This window comes from Ostrea edulis, chromosome 1 (assembly GCF_947568905.1).
Source record: "Ostrea edulis chromosome 1, xbOstEdul1.1, whole genome shotgun sequence".
Classification (NCBI taxonomy): domain Eukaryota; kingdom Metazoa; phylum Mollusca; class Bivalvia; order Ostreida; family Ostreidae; genus Ostrea; species Ostrea edulis.
This window is the reverse complement of record NC_079164.1, coordinates 36,794,525-36,815,217: the sequence shown is the minus strand read 5'-3', so window position 1 is coordinate 36,815,217 and position 20,693 is coordinate 36,794,525. Positions and strand designations below refer to the sequence as shown.

The window sequence follows — 20,693 nt, the reverse complement described above, 5'->3', positions numbered from 1 at the left end:
CTACCTATGTTTATGTCTTGGGTTTGATGTAGCCATGGCACAAGCAGGGTTCAAACTCACGACCTCCCGATGACCAAGCGAATGCTCTATCAATGAGCTACCGCGACCGGTTAACCATGAACTGAACCTGGGAATAGTGAAGTGATCTTACCACTGAGCTATCCAGGCCAATATACAGTCCACTACAACTGCAAACATTGCATAAAGAAAAAAAAAAGTGCATTATCTTAACAAATAACATTTTCTAATTCCCAGTAGTCCTATTAATTAAATGAAGACACAAATATACATTTTTATGATCTATTTATTGATTCCGTCTAATATACTCCAAATCAGTATAAATACGTTTTGATAGATTTATTAGTTTATACTCAATAATATCTTATCAAGTGCATCATAAATTCTGCACACAATACATGTATATATTCAGTGAACATTGTCAGTAAAGTCAAAGTACAATCATTGTAATATAAGTAAACTTCATAACTCCGACAATTGACATTGTGAAAACAATCTAACTAAAATAAGATCTCTTCACACACACCTGATTTAGAAAAATTGGTGTAAATAAATCAAATTTTAATTAGATAGGACTAAGGAGTGCACATAAATTTCAATTCTTCATAAAATATGAAGACAAGTACATGCAAATGAATCTTCAAGGACATTGATTTCTTTCTAAAAAAAAAAAAAATTCTGTATAGAAGACAAGTACAGAAAAGTTTTGGAACGCAATAATGAAGAAATAGACATGTAAAGTTTAATTCTAACAGCACAAAATTTCTCCACATTTTTCTAGATCAGCTATGGGAAATGCCATGTTGGTGATTGTGATGTCGCGGTCAATATCTTGTATCCTTAGGACGGTCATATATCAGAATGCCACAAACCACAAATCTGAAATCAACTGTCAGACTGCTGCGCTAAAAAAGTCCGGATTCTCTGTAACAGTTCTTTCTTAACATTGTCAGGTACCAGAGCTGTAAGGAAAAGCATACACGCATGAAATAATTATTTAACTAGTAAGAAATTTAGAGCGATGTTAAGGATGAACAACACACCAGAGAAATTTTATATCAATAAAGAATGGAGATATACATGTACAATTATATCTTGAAATTGAAAACTTTCAAATTTACAATATTATAGTCATAAAATGCAGTTTTAGTAGAAAGAAATCAAAACACCTGCTGGACTAAACCATGATCTACAGACCAACAGTTAGCATGTTAACCTTTTAACCTACCCACCTAGCCAATCAAATTTAAAAAATATACAAATTTTGCTGACATTTATATTTTTATTTCAAAAGGAAGTCGGCCATTATGATGATCTGTTATACATGTATCTCCTTAAATGATCAGCCATTAATGATTATGATGATGCAGCCTATTCTAAACCTGTTACCTAAAACTGACCTTTCTCTGATGAGCTTTGGATTTTGGTGGTATTTACAATGGGCGATTCAGTTTAAAGAACACCAAGACCAAATTGTGATAGTACATGTAAAATTGCCATTTTATAAAAACATACCTCTGCCTTTAGGAGTAATTTCTGCAACTAGGTCATCTACTGTTATATGTTCCAACCCTTTTTGTTTAACTACATCTGAAAGTAATCAAAATATAACATCTATTTTAGCAGTTTGAAGACTATGATTTATCATGGATATGTCCATACACTCCTGATTTGATAAATAAAATACATGTATGAAAAAGGTTTATACAACCGGTGATTTGAAATAGAATTAAATTCAACCCACACCAGCATGGGTGTGTGTGTGTGTATTAAAACTGCCTCACATGTTACACAGAACCATACATACATATTTCATCACACAAGGGCTTATTAAAAGCCCTTCTCTCTTCACAAACTCATGGGAAGAAAAGGGGAAATAAAAGGAGTGTGATGGTGGCAATACACCATTTGAATACATGTACACTCAAAACGTTTTTTGGGGATAAATTATTAAATTCCACCTTCTTACACATAAAGAAGGTTGTCGGGGTAAAGTATCTGCAGAGATACCCTTAAAATCCTCACCAGAGGAGGTCTATTTTCAACTGGCATGGTTTAAACTTGGATACAATAAGCATCAATATAAGCACACATGAAAGCAATTTAAATTAAACGGAGTCTGCATGAGAGTGCTTTCCATTTCAGGTGACATACTATAGTTCTACTGTTCCCGAGAAGATTTCAATATGGTTTCCTTACATATTCCTCTGGAATGTTTAGCATCCCCCTCGCCACCCATCCCCACCTTGTGGCCTCATTCTAAGCCTATGGGTTATCATTTGAACAAACTTGATCAAATCTATACATTATTGATGATGATTCTGACAAAGTTTTGTAATTCTAGATCCAGTGGTTCCAGAGGAGAATTTTGACAAAGCTCACCCATCCCATTTTCAATATTTCTTACCTACCCCATGTAGAAATTTTGAAAAGTGTTACCTAAGGTTGTCTTGTGCCATGCTCAAAGGCTAAATTGGCTCAGTGATTCTTGAGAAGATTTTTAAATCAGAACCTCCAATTTTTCATGTTTTTTTTTTTTTAAATAGTGTTGTCCATCATTTGAATAAACTTGAACCCTCTTCACCCAAGAATACTTTTTCTGAAGTTTGACTGAGATTAGCACAGTGGTTCATGAGAAGATTTTTGAAATATAATATCCAATTTCTCATAATTCTCATTTAATTTATCCTTTAAAGAGGATGTGGCCCTTCATTTGAATATAAACTCGAATCCTCTTTACCCATAAATGCTTTGTGCCCAGTTTGGTTGAAATTGGAACATGAATTTCTTTGAAGAAGTTCAATATGTGAAATTTTATCAGTTATCATTGAAGAAACCAGCCACTGTTACAATTCATTGACCAACAGAGTACTAGGGAATGGGATATTACAATGATAATTTATAAATAATAAATGTTTATTTTCTGACATCTAATGTCCTGATAGCAGACCTAAGTGTCCAGACAAATTTTCATAACACCTAGCTGCACATCATTGCGTATTATCAGCACAAAAGATGCAAAAAAAATAATAATCACATACTGTATGCTTACCTCTGTTCAACTACTTATAAATATGACAAAGACCTAAATACTATAATGGATGAATACACAGAATTCTGAGTATGATTTCCAATATTTTATTACTTTCCTCAGTTCCCTTTATTTCAACTTGGAAATTAAATTCCAGATAAATATCATTCAATAGTACCGGGTACACACATGGAAGATGGTTAACTATTTAAGATATATATCTATTTAGATTTCCAAGTCTTACGTGTTACAAGTTTTTATTATTCGCTCAGACCACATTTAGTGATATATGAGGTACAAAACATATTTTACAATCATCATTGTTCGATTACAAAAGAGGAACATTCCCCTATTACAATTTAGATTTCCTCCATTACAATTTAGATTTCCTCTATTACAATATGGACTTGAATGAAGTTTTGTCTGTCGCTGAGATTATTTAGTACCTTTACAGTGCTGCTTGAGTTGATCTCGCCAGCCACACTCTATCAGTCTGGTTCTCAATAATTCCTTTAATCTACAATTAGAATCACAAACTTTATTGCTAATAATATACAGTGTAGTAGTATTGTTAGGCAGAGATAATTAGCTAAGCGTGCATATGAATTCTAATAGAACAATTTAAAATTGCTTATTGTCAAATGTTGCCATTTCAAAACAAATATGCTCTCTCCAGAACAAAGTTGGAAATACATGAGAGATAAAAGTTAGTATGTAATTATTTTTATGATGAGTCTCAGTCTCCTTTACTGACCCATCACATTCACCTGTCTCCTCCAGGTTCTAGTTAAAGTCTGTTACTGACCTATAATATTCACCTGTCTCCTCCAGGTTCAGGTTCAACTGTTACTGACCCATCACATTCACCTCTCTCCACCAGGTTCTAGTTAAAGTCTGTTACTCACCTATCACGTTCACCTGTCTCCACCAGTTTCTGGTTGATGGTGGCTCTCATCTGAGCATCTTTACGCTTTATTTCGCTGCAATTATTTAGCCATGAAGTACTTATTAAAAAACATTTTCAACCACTTTGCATTGAATATACAATAAGTACATTACTTTCACAGTTATAGTTTCCAGATTTTATGCATAGGTATTGATGACTGAATAAGCCCCCCCCCCCCCCCCCCAATCATCATTCAATACCAATACATAAAAAGATATCATGATTTCTTGCAAATTTTCCAAATATTTTGTCAATGTTTTTAATAGTAAAAATGCAAACTTTGAACTTTTATCATTAATATTATAACATTTACAAGAAATTAATTTCATAACTATATAAGACACTAATAATATGAATTACAATATATAATTTATTTAAGGGAATTTTCGGCTAGATGATACAATAAAGTGCGGTTTGAGTCAGCCGTCAATCAACTTAGAGCACATCACGTTCATAAAACTCGGACTGTAGGATACCGTTTTTCCAAGAACGTATAGCTTACATATAAATATCTAGAAATGCACTGTAAGTTTTCAATATTTATCATTATGTATTAAATCATTTACAAAAATGAGTATTACTTAAATAGATACGATAAATATCAAAAGTCTTGTCTTACTCAGCCATAGTTATGCGATGTGTTCAGAATATATTGATATTCGATCCCGAGTCTATAACATACCGCAAAAAAAAACACCCAAACAAAACAACAACAACAACAAAAAAATGCGATTCGAACTTTTGTTGTGTTGCAGCAGGCTATTGCTCTTTATGGCACCGTTTTTACATTTATTCCTTTTTAAAGATATCTCATAAATTTAATAAGATATATTATAAAATATGAGGTATATTATATATATATATTTTTAATTAAAGATATCTCATTTAATTAAATGTATGAGATATCTTATATTAATTGTATATGAGAAATCTCTTAAACTTTAGAAGATATCTTATGAACGTTTTTGATATAAGATATTTCTAACTTTATAAGATATCTTATAAAAGACAGTTTATAATATATCTCTTATATTGTATAAGATATCTCATAAACTTTATGGGATATCTTGTTTGATATACAAGATATATTGCCAACATAACTTTTCTTAGAGGTAGGTCAAACTCTAAGGTAACAAGGGCAAAACCTTTAGCGTCAAAAGAAAGGTCTTGTTACAAGGAATGTACAAATGAAATATGAGATTCTATTACGCACCACTTAAAGATCATGAGCAAGGTTAAAGTTTTGGACAGAATGACAGACAGCTAGGGCAAAACAATTTAAAGGCCCACAGGACTTAACAGTCACCTGAGTATCATAGCCCATACAGGAAATTTCATATTTGCATTTAAGCCTCAATATGGAATCTTTAAAAAATTGTGCACGTTTATGATATCTTTCAAAATATGCATACAATTCCTATTCAAATTACAGAAGAGTTTGAAGCACATAAATCATTTTGACCCCCCCCCCCCCTCCCTGAAACCATGAATTTCACAACTGAAGAGGAGGACATTACAGACATCATTTAGTTTATCTATCGTGACTGTAAAAGTAAAGAAGAAAAACTAATTTTTTAATACATTTTCATGATGTGGTCATACTGGTCCAGCCCAAGGCCTGAACCCCTGACCCATGAATTTCACAAGTCAGGTAGAGAGCTTCATGGACATCATAATCATGCATTTAGTTTTTCTCAAATATATATGAAAGTAGAGAATATTTTCTAAGATTTAATACATTTTCACTATATGGCCATTTTAGCCCCACCCTAGGGCCTGCACCTCTGACCCAGGGGCCATGAATTTCACAAGTTGATAGAGAGCTTCATGGACATCATAATCATGCATTTAGTTTTTGGGAGTAGAGATTTTTTTCCAAGATTCAATACATGTTCATCATATGGTCATATTGGCCCAGCCCTAGGGACCATGAATTTCACAATTTTAGTAGAGGGCTTCGTGAACATAATAATCATGCATTTAGTTTTTCTCTCGCATGTGGGAGTAGAGAAGATTTTTGAATATTTGGCATTTTTTGCAGTTTTGACTCGTCCATGAGGCCCTGGGGAGCTAATATCATAAATTTCACAATTTACATTCCTCTTATCCTAAAGAAGCTTCACACCAAAAATTGTAACAATTTGCCTTGCAATTTTCAAGAAGAAAAATGTAAAGTTGTTGACCAACGATGAAAGACAAAGACCAACGACATTTATAGGTCACCCAAGTGACTTAGGTGATCTAAAAAAGATGAATGCCGGAGTGAAGTGTTGCATCCATACCTTTACATATTTTCAAAACTGAAATTTATTTCTTAAATTTACATTCTACTTTCATTTCTGTGTGAATTTCCAGCCATTAAAATTAACAAAATCCAATACAGTTGAACTTTGGTATCTTGAACACCGATATCTCAAATACCATGGATATGTCAAAGTGATTTGGAAGTTCCAACCTATAATTTTTTAGTATTTTACCCTCTATACCTCGTATCTTTGTATATCTCGAAAAAAATTTCACAGTCCCATCAAGTTCGAGATAACTAGGTTTGACTGTACATGCATTGTTCACAACTGCATCACATTCATGGGGAAGTATAGGGCATATCTCTGCAGCAGTATTTTGGCAATGTTGAAATATAGGATGCTCATTCTAGTAGTTAAGTTTCACATTGACCATTAAGTGTGACATGACTCTCAACTGAGTGGAGTTGTAGGGCAAGAGGAAGTTACTCCGACACATTGCTATTTAGCGCATTGAGATTCATGTCAGGTTTAGCTAATATGACTTTCTAGCCTTAAACTTCAAATATAAAATACAAATATAAAATGTAATGGGGAGATATACAGAATACTGCCGTATGCTGCACATGTGTTAAAAATGTAACAAATTGGTGAAATGCAAATTCTTTATTCAATGAATAGCATTAATAGTATGGCTTAACATACAAAAATTGCACATTTATTAACAACAAATATCTGTAAAAGTCATGATTAAACATTTAAGTCACTGAATACTAAAACAATCATTCTGACATTGCTGTTTTTAGTAGCCCCCTCTGAACCCTCCACCTCCATAGCCTCTTCCTCCTCCTCCTCCAAAACCTCTTCCTCCTCCACCTCCATAGCCTCTTCCTCCTCCTCCTCCAAAACCTCTTCCTCCCCCACCATACCCTCTTCCACCTCCTGAAAGATAAAAGAAGTAAAATCAGTAAACTTTGATGGTGACATTTTCATATCCTATCCAAATTCTAAGATGCAGCTATTTTTGTTCATCATCAAAATCTTCCCTCTTTAACTTAAGAATGATTTACAATACACATATGATGTAACAATTTATTTTGAATAAGTTGTGTATCGTCCCTTTGCAAGATAAAACCAGAAAATTACCATATCCTCCTCCACCCCTGTTGAATCCTCCCCGTCCTCCTCTAAACCCCCTATATCCTCCTCCTGCTCCGTAATTAGACATTCCCCCACCATAACCTCCTCTAACCCCCCCTCCTCTAGATGGACCACCATCAAACCGAGCCATCTTAAAAGGTGGTTCTCTACAATAGAAAAAAAATGTATGATGTCAATCTCTAGGCAATTAAATTCCTCAAGTATTGTAACTTGCTTGGTGATGAAAACCTAATGGGAAAAAAATTCAACATCTGTCTTATGCTTTACAAAAATTGTTCAAATTATTTCCCTTTAAAGAACTCTCTCTCTTGTTCAGTAAGGCGCGAAACACAATTTGTTTACACACAAGGTGGGTCAAATAACTATCACTGTAAGTGAATGTACACATTAAGTTTTTCATGCACAATCTTATTACCCAAATTCAAATAATACACAAAACTAGTAAGTCATAAGTATTCAGCGAGTTAATAAACTCATGAAATTCTGATCATATCATGTTCATTTGTTGCTCATACATACCATATCAAGAATGTTACTTGCAAATACTTGTTTTCATTCTTTCATTTCAGTAAAACATTTTTTTTCAACGATATTTCGTATTTCCTACATTTACATTTTTAAACAGAAGCCACTTTTTATATTTTTCATCTTCTTCCTCACTGACTGTAGGTGCACTCTGTCTCATGCACTTAGCCATTCAGAGTAGCACAAAATGCTACTCCTACACAAAAGAGCTCTTATTTGGAAACTTGTGTATTGTATTTGTATTTATTTTTTTCTTTACAAGTACTTATAATATTGATCTTTGATAACCTACCCAGTGTCTTCACTTCTGAGGTTGAACCTCCCAGCACTGGGGCGTGACAGGGATCTTACAGCTGACATTAGAGTCTCCTCCTGGGGCCCCGGGTTCTGAACGCCCTCTGGATTATTAGTGCCTCGTACCATCAGGGCCTCCAGTGCCGGACGCAGAGCTACGATTTTAGCTGCTGCTTCATATTCCAGCTTTAAGTTGATCCTGGATGATACATAAAAGGAAAAATTCTTTGTTAAAATTTCATCTCTAACTCCCCCATTTGCCCATTTCATGTTCCTTTACATTTATCGTAAGTACATTATACTGGTACATGTACTAGTAAATGTTAATAATGGGAAAGTGCAATTCACTGAAAATATCTCTCCCTTTACCCATACTTTTCATATTTTACAAAGTCTAAATTTACACAGAATTCTTCCCCAATATCAGTTTACCATTTATCCAGGATTATGTTGCCCTCCTCTTGGGTGACATTTCTTGCTGCAAACATCAACAGTTGTAGAGGAGACACCATTGACATCTGTTTACATGATACAGCTCTTGTACGGATCTGTCAGAAAAGAAACAATTTACAACACGTTGTTACAGAATACTGCCTGACAATGAATCAATCATAAAATTAACTTGACAGTCCTAAGAGCACTAATACCTCTGCATAGCTTATCAATATTGGGACATACAGTATTTGAAATATTGTATAGTCAAAGGTTAGAAAACATTATTTCTTTAATGTTGAACTTTGATATTTTATATTTGGAAGTTCTTCACAGAAATAGCTATCAGCTAGACCCAAGTGTTTTATGATGAACAATGTTAAATCAGTAGACTGAAGAACATTAGGTTTTTTTTTCTTTTCTTTTTTCTTTACCTACATGGCATGTGCGGCAAGTATTATGTAAGTCAATATTTTATCAGACTTTAATGCTTTTGATTTACAAACATGTGTCCATCATTAGTTTGACCAGAAGTGCATCAAAGGTAAACAACATGGCTGCATCTACTTGTTATCAGATTTGTGGTTTGCAGTCGATAATACACAATTTGTATTCGATGGCCATATTACGCATGCCTAATGTTTAGTATATTGTCCTGCTGGCACGACTTTTACAAATAGAAATAAAAAGTATGTAGATCCACCACTGTCAGTCTTATTATGATGTACGCCAGAACGTAGCCATGACGTCACACATCATCTTACCCTGCCTTTCATCAACATTGCACTTCGAGCTACTTTCAAGAGGCCACAAGATTAGGATGATAATCCATGCAAATTCACAATCATATTTCAAGGTGTGACTTTGCGAGATCTCTGCCATTTTTGACAAGGGACTTCTGGGATTCGCGTCAAATAATTGTTCTGTTAAAAGTTTAGATTTAGCTCAGATTGTTTCGCGCGCTTTAGTCATTAGAGTTCGCAGTACGAGCCAGCGCTTTGCTATTAAATATTTCAATTTTTGAAACTAACCTTTTCACCAAAGACGAAGAATGGTGAAGGGAATTTCACTTCTCTGTTGGAGCAATTGACTGAAGATTTGTGAACCAGGGCTGCCCTGCTCTCCGTTGTCAAAACTTTCCTCTTCTCCTTATGATAACACACATTAGGGTACAAACCCATACACAGCAAAGATATTATCTGTAACATGGAATGGGTCTGAAGTGAACTTCACATGAACATGGAATAACGTTAAAAATGATGAAACTGATTGCAAGATTCAACACAACAGACACAAGCTATACGTATCGTTGGTATTTCTTTTTTTAATAGTGATGAACTCAGTTCCACATCCACGCAAACATTAAAGCTATATAGGTTGTATTAAATAGGATTTTATTTTTATGTTGGAAACCAGACCAGTATTTTGTCAGTTAAACTATACAGTGTGTGTATATCAAAAGGTAATTTCTGACAAATTTGACAAATTCTTAACATGTATTAACAAAGTACTGGTGTATTCAATGCAAGGCAGAAATGCTGATATTTTAATGCATATTTATGAAGGATTGACGTTTATAGTGGATGTGCATGGAAAAAGTACTATGAGAAACCTCATGGAAAAAGAGGATTTTACAATATGTAGTTGTATCTAAAGTGATTTTATGTTAAACATAAATCCCCCCCCCCTTCACAATTCCTGTCTGACTGACTTCCCTGTCTTTTATCACTGAATTTGGCCTATCAACAGCCTTCAGGCCATCACATTCGCATCACTATATTGTTGGTTACTTTCTGAATTCAGCTTGTGATATTATATGATCATAAATATTTCTAAATGGGGCATTCATTATCCGATCAAAGAGTAAATAAATATGAAATTAGATTACTTTTTAATCTGATCATGCATAAAATGTATAAGTCATATAGCTTGATAAAAAACGCATAACCTGTTACTATGGCACTATGGTTGCTTTAAATTACCAAAATAAATCCCATTCAAAAGCAATCAAACAACAGGGCACCATGATATAATTTACCATATCTAGGTTTCTGTCTGGGCCATTGAAATTGAAGACCAGGGGAGTCATGCATTCCTCAGGGAAGCCGACATTGACGAGGATATCACAGAGCTGTCGCTTGGCTTCGTAAGTCATTCTGAGGGTCTGCATGGATAAGGACTTCTGGTCGCAGAAATACATCTCATTCTGCTCTCCCCCGCTCCTGTCACGAGAAACAGCACAATCAACACACGTATAGTCTGACACATTTTGGGGGAATGATATTCCAAAACATGAATTCATCGAAGATTTTTCAACTACATTTTCTCTATGTACATTTAGCACTTTGAGGAACTGACTGAATAAAAAGATACAAGTACATTATTTGATACATTCATCTCACTTCTCTCTCTCTCTCTCTCTCTCTCTCTCTGTGTTTGATCATTTCTTTCTTCGTATTGGTTACCAACTTAAACTTGCTATGCTCACCAGGGCCCAAATTGGAATGTACCAAATATCACATTTTATTTGTGCTAACATTATTTGCAATTTTGTGAGACTACCATTCAAGAAAATTTATTTCTTGCAAATAAACTCTTACATATTGGAAGACTTATACAATAAATAACAATTTGCAAAAGTTATTTCTCGTGAATAAATACATCATTGTATCCAAGCGAAAATAAGGACTCGCGAAATAAAAATGATCCAAAGTATATTCTTATTTCATATTATTTTACACATGTTTGTATGTTGTTAGAATTATCGCAAATCAAATATAAATGTTCACTGAAATAGAATAAGATTTCCTGTTTACCTTGCATCCTCCCACAGGTTGAATGCATTGAGAAGTGCTACGTGGTCACTGAAGCGATTCCCAGCCAGTGATTTGTGAACCCAACCCAGACGTCTTCGATCTGTTGGTGTAATGAAAGGCTCCGGAAATGTGGTGCTGGCAGCAACGGTGCACATCGCATCACCACAGCTGTAGCAATAGATGAAAATGCCTACATGTACTGTTCAAACAGTGTAATCCATACCTACATGTACATGTACTGTTTAAACAGTGCAATCCATACCTACATGTACTGTTCAAACAGTGTAATCCATACCTACAGTGTACATGTACTGTTCAAACAGTGTAATCCATACCTACAGTGTACATGTACTGTTCAAACAGTGTAATCCATACCTACAGTGTACATGTACTGTTCAAACAGTGTAATCCATACCTACATGTACATGTACTGTTCAAACAGTGTAATCCATACCTACATGTACATGTACTGTTCAAACAGTGTAATCCATACCTACATGTACATGTACTGTTCAAACAGTGCAATCCATACCTACATGTACTGTTCAAACAGTGTAATCCATACCTACATGTACTGTTCAAACAGTGTAATCCATACCTACAGTGTACATGTACTGTTCAAACAGTGTAATCCATACCTACATGTACATGTACTGTTCAAACAGTGTAATCCATACCTACATGTACTGTTCAAACAGTGTAATCCATACCTACATGTACTGTTCAAACAGTGTAATCCATACCTACATGTACTGTGCAAACAGTGTAATCCATACCAACATGTACATGTACTGTTCAAACAGTGTAATCCATACCTACATGTACTGTTCAAACAGTGTAATCCAGACCTACATGTACTGTTCAAACAGTGTAATCCATACCTACATGTACTGTTCAAACAGTGTAATCCATACCTACATGTACTGTTCAAACAGTGTAATCCATACCTACAGTGTACTGTTCAAACAGTGTAATCCATACCTACATGTACTGTTCAAACAGTGTAATCCATACCTACAGTGTACATGTACTGTTCAAACAGTGTAATCCATACCTACAGTGTACATGTACTGTTCAAACAGTGTAATCCATACCTACATGTACTGTTCAAACAGTGCACTTTATATATCCATGGACTGTACAGTATAATCTATAAATAGTGTACATACATTTGTATATTCAGACAAGAAAATAGTTGCCAAAATTTATTCAGACTCCAGAGGAATCTTGTCACTTACTAGAATATACAGCCATAGATGATCATTTTCCCCAGCCTTGGTTCAATAGGAAGTCTTGCCAAAATTTTTCCAAGGGGAGTTAACTCATCATTGCTATCAAGAGCTCGCATTTCTATGAAAGGGAAATACATGTAAAGTTGTATTACCAAACATAAACATAATTATCTAAGGTACATTTGTACAACCAATTGAACATCAGTTTTAAAGGCTGATGGAGACACATGTACAATTCACGCAATTCTGCTATTACCTTTAAGCAAGGCCTCAGCTTCAATGACGGCATCAATTGGAGGGGGCTCCACGGCTTTGGTCAGAAAGGTGCTGATTGATCCTAGTCTCAGGAGCTTGATAGCCAGGGCCAGCTCATGGAGGGGAGTTCTGAAGATCTCAGGGGTGGTGTGCTGCTCCAACCTAAATATACAGTTATGAATATTAATAAGATTACACAATAACAAAGTAAAGATTTACCTTTATAAATACCTAAACGTTCATGTACAGACATGTGTTTAGGAATTTTTATGAGAACTAGAAATCTGCCAAGTCAGAATGGGTGCCTGAAGGATGAATGGACAGACAAAAATCTTCCCAAGGTAACTTTAGTTATCGTATGTCACAGAAAGTGCTGATGAATGGGGAGCCAGATGGATGGACAAAAAATAGCTAAACCGGTACATGATACGCCCACATACATTATTAACCAAGGAATTTGAACAAGTAGGAAAGGATTATCCACAAAAGGATTTCATTGGAGTTGCAGTAACAATGTATTTTGCATTAAACAAATCTAAGTCCAAGGGCTGTAACTCCTTCAAAAATAGTGGGACAGCATTCCCCTTGTAATATGCACATTGTTACATTGTGATCTTCCTTTGTACTAAGTTTTATAAAAATCCTCCAAAGGGTTTAGGAGGAGTTGCGAAGACAAAATATTTTGATTGATTGATTGAATATTGTTTTACGTCCCTCGAGAGAATATTTCACTCATATGGAGACGTCACCATTGCTGGTGAAGGGCTGCAAAATTTAGGCATATGCTCGGCGCTTATGGCCATTGAGCAGGTAGAGATCTTTATTGTACCACACCTGCTGTGACACGGGGCCTCAGTTTTTGCGGTCTCATCCGAAGGACCGCCCCATTTAGTCACCTCTTACGACAAGCAAGGGGGTACTGAGGACCTATTCCTAACCTGGATCCCCACGGGACTAAAATATTTTAATAGAAAAAAAAGCAAATCCAAGAGTCGAACTTGCATAAAATAAGTCTAAGTCCAAGGGCCCTAACTCCTTAAAAAATAATGGTGCAGCATTCCCCTTGCAATATACACAGCTCCACATTGTGATCTTTCTTTGTACCAAGTTTCATCAAAATCCCCCAAAGTGTTTAGGAGGAGTTGCGAAGACAAAGTTAAAGGGACAGACAGACGACAGCAGTATAGCATAATACGCTCATTTTTATGCGGGTGTATAAAAAGTCTGATAATCAAATGGAGCCTTCCTCTGTCTAATCTTTGTATCACATATAAAATTTATAAATATCTCCTCATGTAATTGCAAGTTATTTTGTGTCATAGAAAGTGCTATTGTCGAAAAAAAATTTAAGTCCCATAACTCTGTAACAACAAATCCAAGAAATCTGAAAATCAAGAGGACTCTTCCTCTTCCTAATCCGAGCATAACCTTTAAAATCTATGAAAATCTACTCAGACAATCTCAGGAAAATCTTATAAATATCAAAAAATTCTTCTAAGTCCCATAACTTTGAAATAATAAAGCAAAATAATCTGAAGATCAAAAGGGGGTTTTCCTCTGCCTAATTCAAATATTACATGTATGTATAAAATGTATGAAAATGTTCCAAAAGAAACTAAAAGTTTATTACATGCCACAGAAAGTGCTGACAGATGGATGAATGGATAGAGTAATTACTATATGGCACCTGCCATACTGAGAGGCTTAAACAAATGCAGAGTAGCTATCAATTACTTCATTATCAGTATTAAAACAGAATTTATAACTTGAAATTCAAAAGTAGTATTAGTTTGAAAACTGAAGTTGACACATTCTGAATTTGACCGACCTTTCAAACCTGGCCCGGCTGCAGAGATGGAAACAGAAGCCCGGTCTGACACGCCCTGCCCGGCCCCGTCGCTGTTCCAGGTTGGTCTTGGAGGCCCAAACAGTGGCGTAATTTGTCATGTTGTTGTGGGATGTAAACAGCTTTATTTTAGCCCTGAAAATAAACAAGACACATATGGAATTATAATAAAGAAAGTCTATAAATGTTAGGTATAAAGTATTTGTATTTACTTTCTCAGCAAATTTAAAAGTTCTGAAAAATAAATGTAAAAATCAATCGTATTCTATTTCAACCTAATATTGCTTGAAATACATGTATGTGATCACTATCCCCTACAGTATTTCAATGAAGGCATTTGATGACTGGATATATAATCTTGATTTCATAGTTGAATTAAAAACAATATAAAAATGTGTACAATGTTTTATGGTGCACTTACTTGCATGAGTCAATCACGTAAACAACATCGTTGATTGTGACAGATGTCTCCGCGATGTTAGTAGACAGAATGATCTGGAATACAAATTATGAGAATTCTCTAAAACAATAAATCACCCGATATCCAACAATACAGAAAAGTAGTCTAAACAAGAGGTACTGTGAGCAATGCTCACTAAGAATACCTCCCGCTTACCCCAATCTCCCAAAGGGTGTTGGTAATAGGTATAAACTACCTCTTTTCTGAGTGTAAAAAACAAATGGCATGACAAACCGAACCATATTGCTACTTCGATGTCCAGTGCGTGTGACCTTTGACCTTTTGACCCCAAAATCGATAGGGAACATCTTCATCCCATGGGTAGTCCATATGTATGATATGGTGACTGTAGGTGGAAAGGATAACGCTTTAGAGCCCGGAAACCATATTGCTACTTCGATGTCCAGTGTGCTTGACCTTTGGACCCAAAAATCAATAGGCAACATCTTCATCCCATGGGTAGTCCATATGTAAGATATGGTGACTGTAGGTGGAAAGGATAACGCTTTAGAGCCCGGAAACCATATTGCTACTTCGATGTCCAGTGCGCTTGACCTTTGACCCCAAAATAGATAGGGAACATCTTCATCCCATGGGTAGTCCATATATATGATATGGTGACAGTAGGTGGAAAGGATAATGCTTTAGAGTCCGGAAACCATTGCATCTACAGACAGACGGATAACCCGATTCCAGTATACCCCCCCCCCCCCCCCCCCACAACTTGTTGCGGGGGGTATAATAAGTGGTATCCAACAAAACAGAAAAGTAGTCTAAGTAACTGGTATCCAACAAAAAGAAAAGTATTCTAATCAAGTGATACTATATAACATTCTTAACTTCACATATCTCCTCAACATCATCATGTCATACAATGGTTCAAACATCCAGTACCTTACCTTCAGGACTCATTCAGTCAAACACTCATTACTTTACCTTTATGATGCCTTACGGAACTGGTTCAAACACCCATTATCTATTCTTTGTGACTACCTCTTGGACTGGTTCAAACATCCAGAATCTTACCTTTGTGACTGGTTCAAACATCCAGTATCTTACCTCTGTGACTGGTTCAAACATTTAGAATCTTACCTTTGTGACTGGTTCAAACATCCAGTATCTTACCTTTGTGACTGGTTCAAACATTTAGAATCTTACCTTTGTGACTGGTTCAAACACCTAGTATCTTACCTTTGTGACTGGTTCAAACATCCAGTATCTTACCTTTGTGACTGGTTCAAACACCTAGTATCTTACCTTTGTGACTTTCACTGGGACTGGTTCAAACATCCTGTATCTTACCTTTGTGACTGGTTCAAACATTTAGAATCTTACCTTTGTGACTCCATCTGGGACTGGTTCAAACACTTTTCGTTGGTCTTCACGGGGAATCTGAGAGTGAAGGGGCAAAGCTCTGTACATAGGGCCACCTTTATGAAAGACAGGAAGGCATTAACACAGTATCACTATTACCATTCATACTAGAGAACTGACCAGTTCAACTGATCAGATAGCAAGTGTCCCCGAAAGTGTTACATTGTAGCAGTGGTCATCCTAGTAATTCATGAATTTCAGACCTTGTCACTCAATGACCTTGACCTTTTTCAAATGACTTTATGTGGGGTTCATTACATACAGTTTGGAAATCAGTAGCCGTTGTGACAAACATAAACTAAATTTTCAAAAACAATTATAGCATAGGTACCAGTATTCGAGTTGGTTGTGATATTGTTATAAAAATTAAGATGATTGCAAAGTTGAAGCATGCTTAAGTTACATGTATTATATGTACACAAATGGTGTAAAATTGCTAACACTCGAGCAATTAAAGTCCTACTGAACCCTACCTATGTTAAAACGTCTGAAGTTTAATGTAGAGCTGGAAATTCGAGCCCCCAAGCCATTAGGTTAAATGTCTGAAGTTTAATGTAGAGCTGGGAACTCGAGTCCCCGGGCCATTAGGTTAAACGTCTGAAGTTTAATGTAGAGCTGGGTACTCGGGCCCCTGGGCCATTAGGTTAAACGTCTGAAGTTTAATGTAGAGCTGGGAACTTGAGCCCCTGGGCCATTAGGTTAAACGTCTGAAGTTTAATGTAGTGCTGGGAACCCGGGCCTCCAGGCCATTAGGCCACTACAACTGCTCCTCATTGTTTGTTATATTGCTTTAAAGTTTCATGTGATTCCATGAAAGCAAATTTGTAACAAATTACATGTACTAACAAAATACTATTTGTACACTATTTTGACAATCAAAGTCCTTTAACACCAAAATGTCACATTGGAAACATGCTCATCTTACGTGATAAAAGCTTCTGTGCAAAACTTTATCCCAGTCAATTTACCCATAGAAGAAACAGCTGTCATAAAATTTCTGGATGAACAGATACAGAATAAAAGCTATAGGGCTTCTGTATCATCAACACTGTACCCCAATTAGCAACACACAACAAAGGCTCATTCTACAGTTTGATCATCATCATCGACACTGTGATGATCCGCTTGAGATGATTGTCATTCTTGAATAATGAAGACGGTAATTCATTAATGACAAGTACAGTACTGTACCTACCAAACTCTGGGTGGGTCTCTAAGTATCTGTGCAAAGCAAATATCAGGTTCCATCCAGGTAAGAAAATCAAAATAGCTCCAGGTATTTTTAAAGTCTTGATGTATCGGATAAGGGCCTGAAATGTCAATAAGAATTTTAACTAGAGCTGTCTTAGCAGGAATATACTAATATGGGGGAAATACAAAATGGACTCAAATAGTACATTCAACTGACATTTTTTTGCACACTGGCTTTCTAGGTCTTCGACACTTCTTCAAAATTATACAATTCATTTATCAAAAAGCAATGGCCATGAGAATTTTTTTTATACATGTACATGTACTGCGAATCCCAGTGACCTTGAAATATTATAAATGAACTTGAGTAGAGATCTGATCATAATCAACTTGAGTTTACACATCCAGAATCCCCCTTTTTACAATACTGTATATATATATATATATATATATATATATATAATGTGCGTTACGTTGCTATGAGAGATAAACACGACTGAAGAAGACCGGTAACACGGTCGAAATAATTCAACAAAGTGTTTAGAGTTTTTTATATATATATATATATATATATATATATATATATACAGTAAAATATCTGTATCTCGAATATGGTTTATCTCGAATACCCCGCTTGAGTCGAAGTCGACCGCCGGTCCAGGCCGTTTTCCCTATATAAATGATTTAAAAAACTTCTGATATTTTGAACACGGTAATCTCGAATACTCCGCTTATGTCGGAGTATTTTCAAGGTCCCATACCCTAAATTCACCTGGTTTATCTCGAAATGCAGTCAATTTTCCGCTCTGCTTACCATACCTGGCATCATTAAGTCACACATTCACACCCGTGGATACATCAATTATAATTAATGACCGCTAATCCACGCTCGCTTTTCCGAGCAGACCCAAGTCGCAATAAATAGTCCAACAACTTAGGTGATTAGTGAAGCCATCCAACATTACGGCTAAAGTTCACCGCCAATTATGAACTAACACACCCGATTCCAGGTATGGTGTTTTGAATGACGCATGCTCTATCATTAACATGTGGGTTAGATAAACGCACAAAATCGTCGAAGTACGCTTGACGCTCTTAATAACGATAACGCATTTAATAATACACGCTTCATCATTAAAACTAGTACAGAGAAAACACGAAAATTTATTTAATAGACATTTAAAAGTTGGTTTTTAAATCCGTCTTTTTTGTTTCTTACAATGGGTTCTTTCATTACAACGCAAAAACTACATCCCAGTCGAGCCTGGACATCAGTAAACTTAAAGTAAGTATACAGGCACGATCATCTTAATTTTGAAACACATTGTGAATTCAATTGGATGTTTATATATATTAAAAAAAAAACGAAATGTTTGTCTTTGAAATTCCACAATATTAATTTATCAACTTGAATTAAACTATAAGAAACGGCAATGGGGTTTTTGTTTATAATGCGAATCCCATACTATGCATCAAATATCCTCCTTAAAAAAATATCCAAGATCGATTATGGATATCTCGAACCCCCGGATATCTCGAAGTTTTTTAGAGGTCCCTCGGACTTCGAGATAGAGATATTTTACTGTATATATATATATTATATATATATATATATATATATATATATATTTTATATATATATATATATATATATATATATATATATATATATATAAAAGATCTGAGACACTTTATACAACTTTTAGTTACAAGTATACGAAAATTTTATATTACATGTAAACTTCTCCTTCAATTTCTGCATTACACGATTTGTTTTTAAATGTCATAAATAACCGTTGTCCTCCATTTGAGCAGCCACAATTCCTAACTCTAAAGTTGAATTTTAACTAATAAAGACTGAATTAACAAAAGATATCATAAAGTAGCTATATAAAACTAATATATCTGAAAATTTCCAATGCTCAAGTGTAATAAGGAATTACTGTTGTCGTTTGTTGGGTATGTGAGGGTGATTAACTACAACGGAAAATGTGATAATTTGCATAATTATCCCATTTTCGATTAGTCACCTCCCACACCCAACAAACTAGACAGTGATTCCTTATATTTATACTTGAAATAAAAATGAAAAATATAGAATCAACATATCAAAATTGCTGCCTAGAGAAATTGAAATACACATGGGATTCCATGTTAATTTCCATAGTCCCCTCCCTCTGTTATCATTCATTTGCGTGCAAGTTGTGTATATGGGGAAATTAACACATTGAAGCAGCTTCAAAGGATTATTACAGAGAAAACCGTTGGAAATGTAAATATTATCAAATCATGAAATGTTTCCGAAAAATTATGGGAAAAATAATCATTTTCTCTCGATGAAAACTGGCCACAGATGTAAAGACAAATGGACAATAATTCAAGTACATCTTCAAACTTTGTTGCAACATTTGAAAACTGCACATAGTAATGTATAGTAATATGTACTGCATCATTCATTTCAGTACTATTGTAATAATTATGTATTCATACTGTAACATGTTAAAAGTTGCATTGTATTGGTTAGAGAAAAAAAACTTGCCTCTATCAGTTCAAATGACATCTCTTTTTCATTCAACATTGCCATGGCACGTCTTGTCTGCTCCGAGTACTCATTGTTCACTAACAAGTTACAGTTTTCCTGTAAACAGAAACATTCGATGTGTCTACACATGTTGAGGTGTAAGATTATTTCATCTTTTAATCCATAAGATTAGTCCTTATCCAATAGAGGAATGTTTTTAATGAGATCTAACCTCTTGGTCCCCCTCCTCTCCTATTTCTTCCTTGTCTTTCTTCCTCTTTTTGTCACTTGGGGGCGGAATAAAGCCCACCATTTGTATACAGTCTTCCAGGTAGTACTCTGTAAATC

At 35.3% G+C, this 20,693-nt stretch overlaps 2 protein-coding genes across 3 annotated transcripts in view; both read right to left on the bottom strand.

The window, feature by feature from the left end:
• Positions 1 to 286: 286 nt before the first annotated feature.
• Positions 287 to 4,662, bottom strand: LOC125657852 (transcription and mRNA export factor ENY2). Its single transcript, XM_048888695.2, has 5 exons — positions 4,615 to 4,662; positions 3,955 to 4,029; positions 3,496 to 3,566; positions 1,534 to 1,608; positions 287 to 980 (listed from the first exon to the last, which is right to left on the bottom strand). The coding sequence occupies exons 1-5, from the start codon at positions 4,620 to 4,622 to the stop codon at positions 904 to 906; spliced, it is 306 nt and encodes a 101-aa protein (XP_048744652.1). The 5' UTR covers positions 4,623 to 4,662; the 3' UTR covers positions 287 to 903.
• A 2,227-nt stretch (positions 4,663 to 6,889) lies between these two features.
• The window catches only part of LOC125657859 (ATP-dependent RNA helicase A-like), a 32,356-nt gene continuing 18,552 nt past the window's right edge, over positions 6,890 to 20,693 (bottom strand). For both annotated transcript variants that reach the window (XM_048888707.2, XM_048888726.2), the window contains 15 exons: positions 20,578 to 20,684; positions 20,364 to 20,462; positions 17,829 to 17,943; positions 16,595 to 16,689; positions 15,221 to 15,294; positions 14,782 to 14,934; positions 12,955 to 13,115; positions 12,705 to 12,816; positions 11,467 to 11,634; positions 10,689 to 10,872; positions 9,682 to 9,849; positions 8,651 to 8,766; positions 8,217 to 8,417; positions 7,385 to 7,545; positions 6,890 to 7,180 (listed from right to left, as the gene is read on the bottom strand). In XM_048888707.2, the coding sequence (XP_048744664.2) occupies positions 7,041 to 7,180; positions 7,385 to 7,545; positions 8,217 to 8,417; positions 8,651 to 8,766; positions 9,682 to 9,849; positions 10,689 to 10,872; positions 11,467 to 11,634; positions 12,705 to 12,816; positions 12,955 to 13,115; positions 14,782 to 14,934; positions 15,221 to 15,294; positions 16,595 to 16,689; positions 17,829 to 17,943; positions 20,364 to 20,462; positions 20,578 to 20,684 (2,054 nt within the window). In that variant the 3' untranslated portion in view covers positions 6,890 to 7,040. The remainder of the gene's footprint in view (positions 7,181 to 7,384; positions 7,546 to 8,216; positions 8,418 to 8,650; positions 8,767 to 9,681; positions 9,850 to 10,688; positions 10,873 to 11,466; positions 11,635 to 12,704; positions 12,817 to 12,954; positions 13,116 to 14,781; positions 14,935 to 15,220; positions 15,295 to 16,594; positions 16,690 to 17,828; positions 17,944 to 20,363; positions 20,463 to 20,577; positions 20,685 to 20,693) is intronic.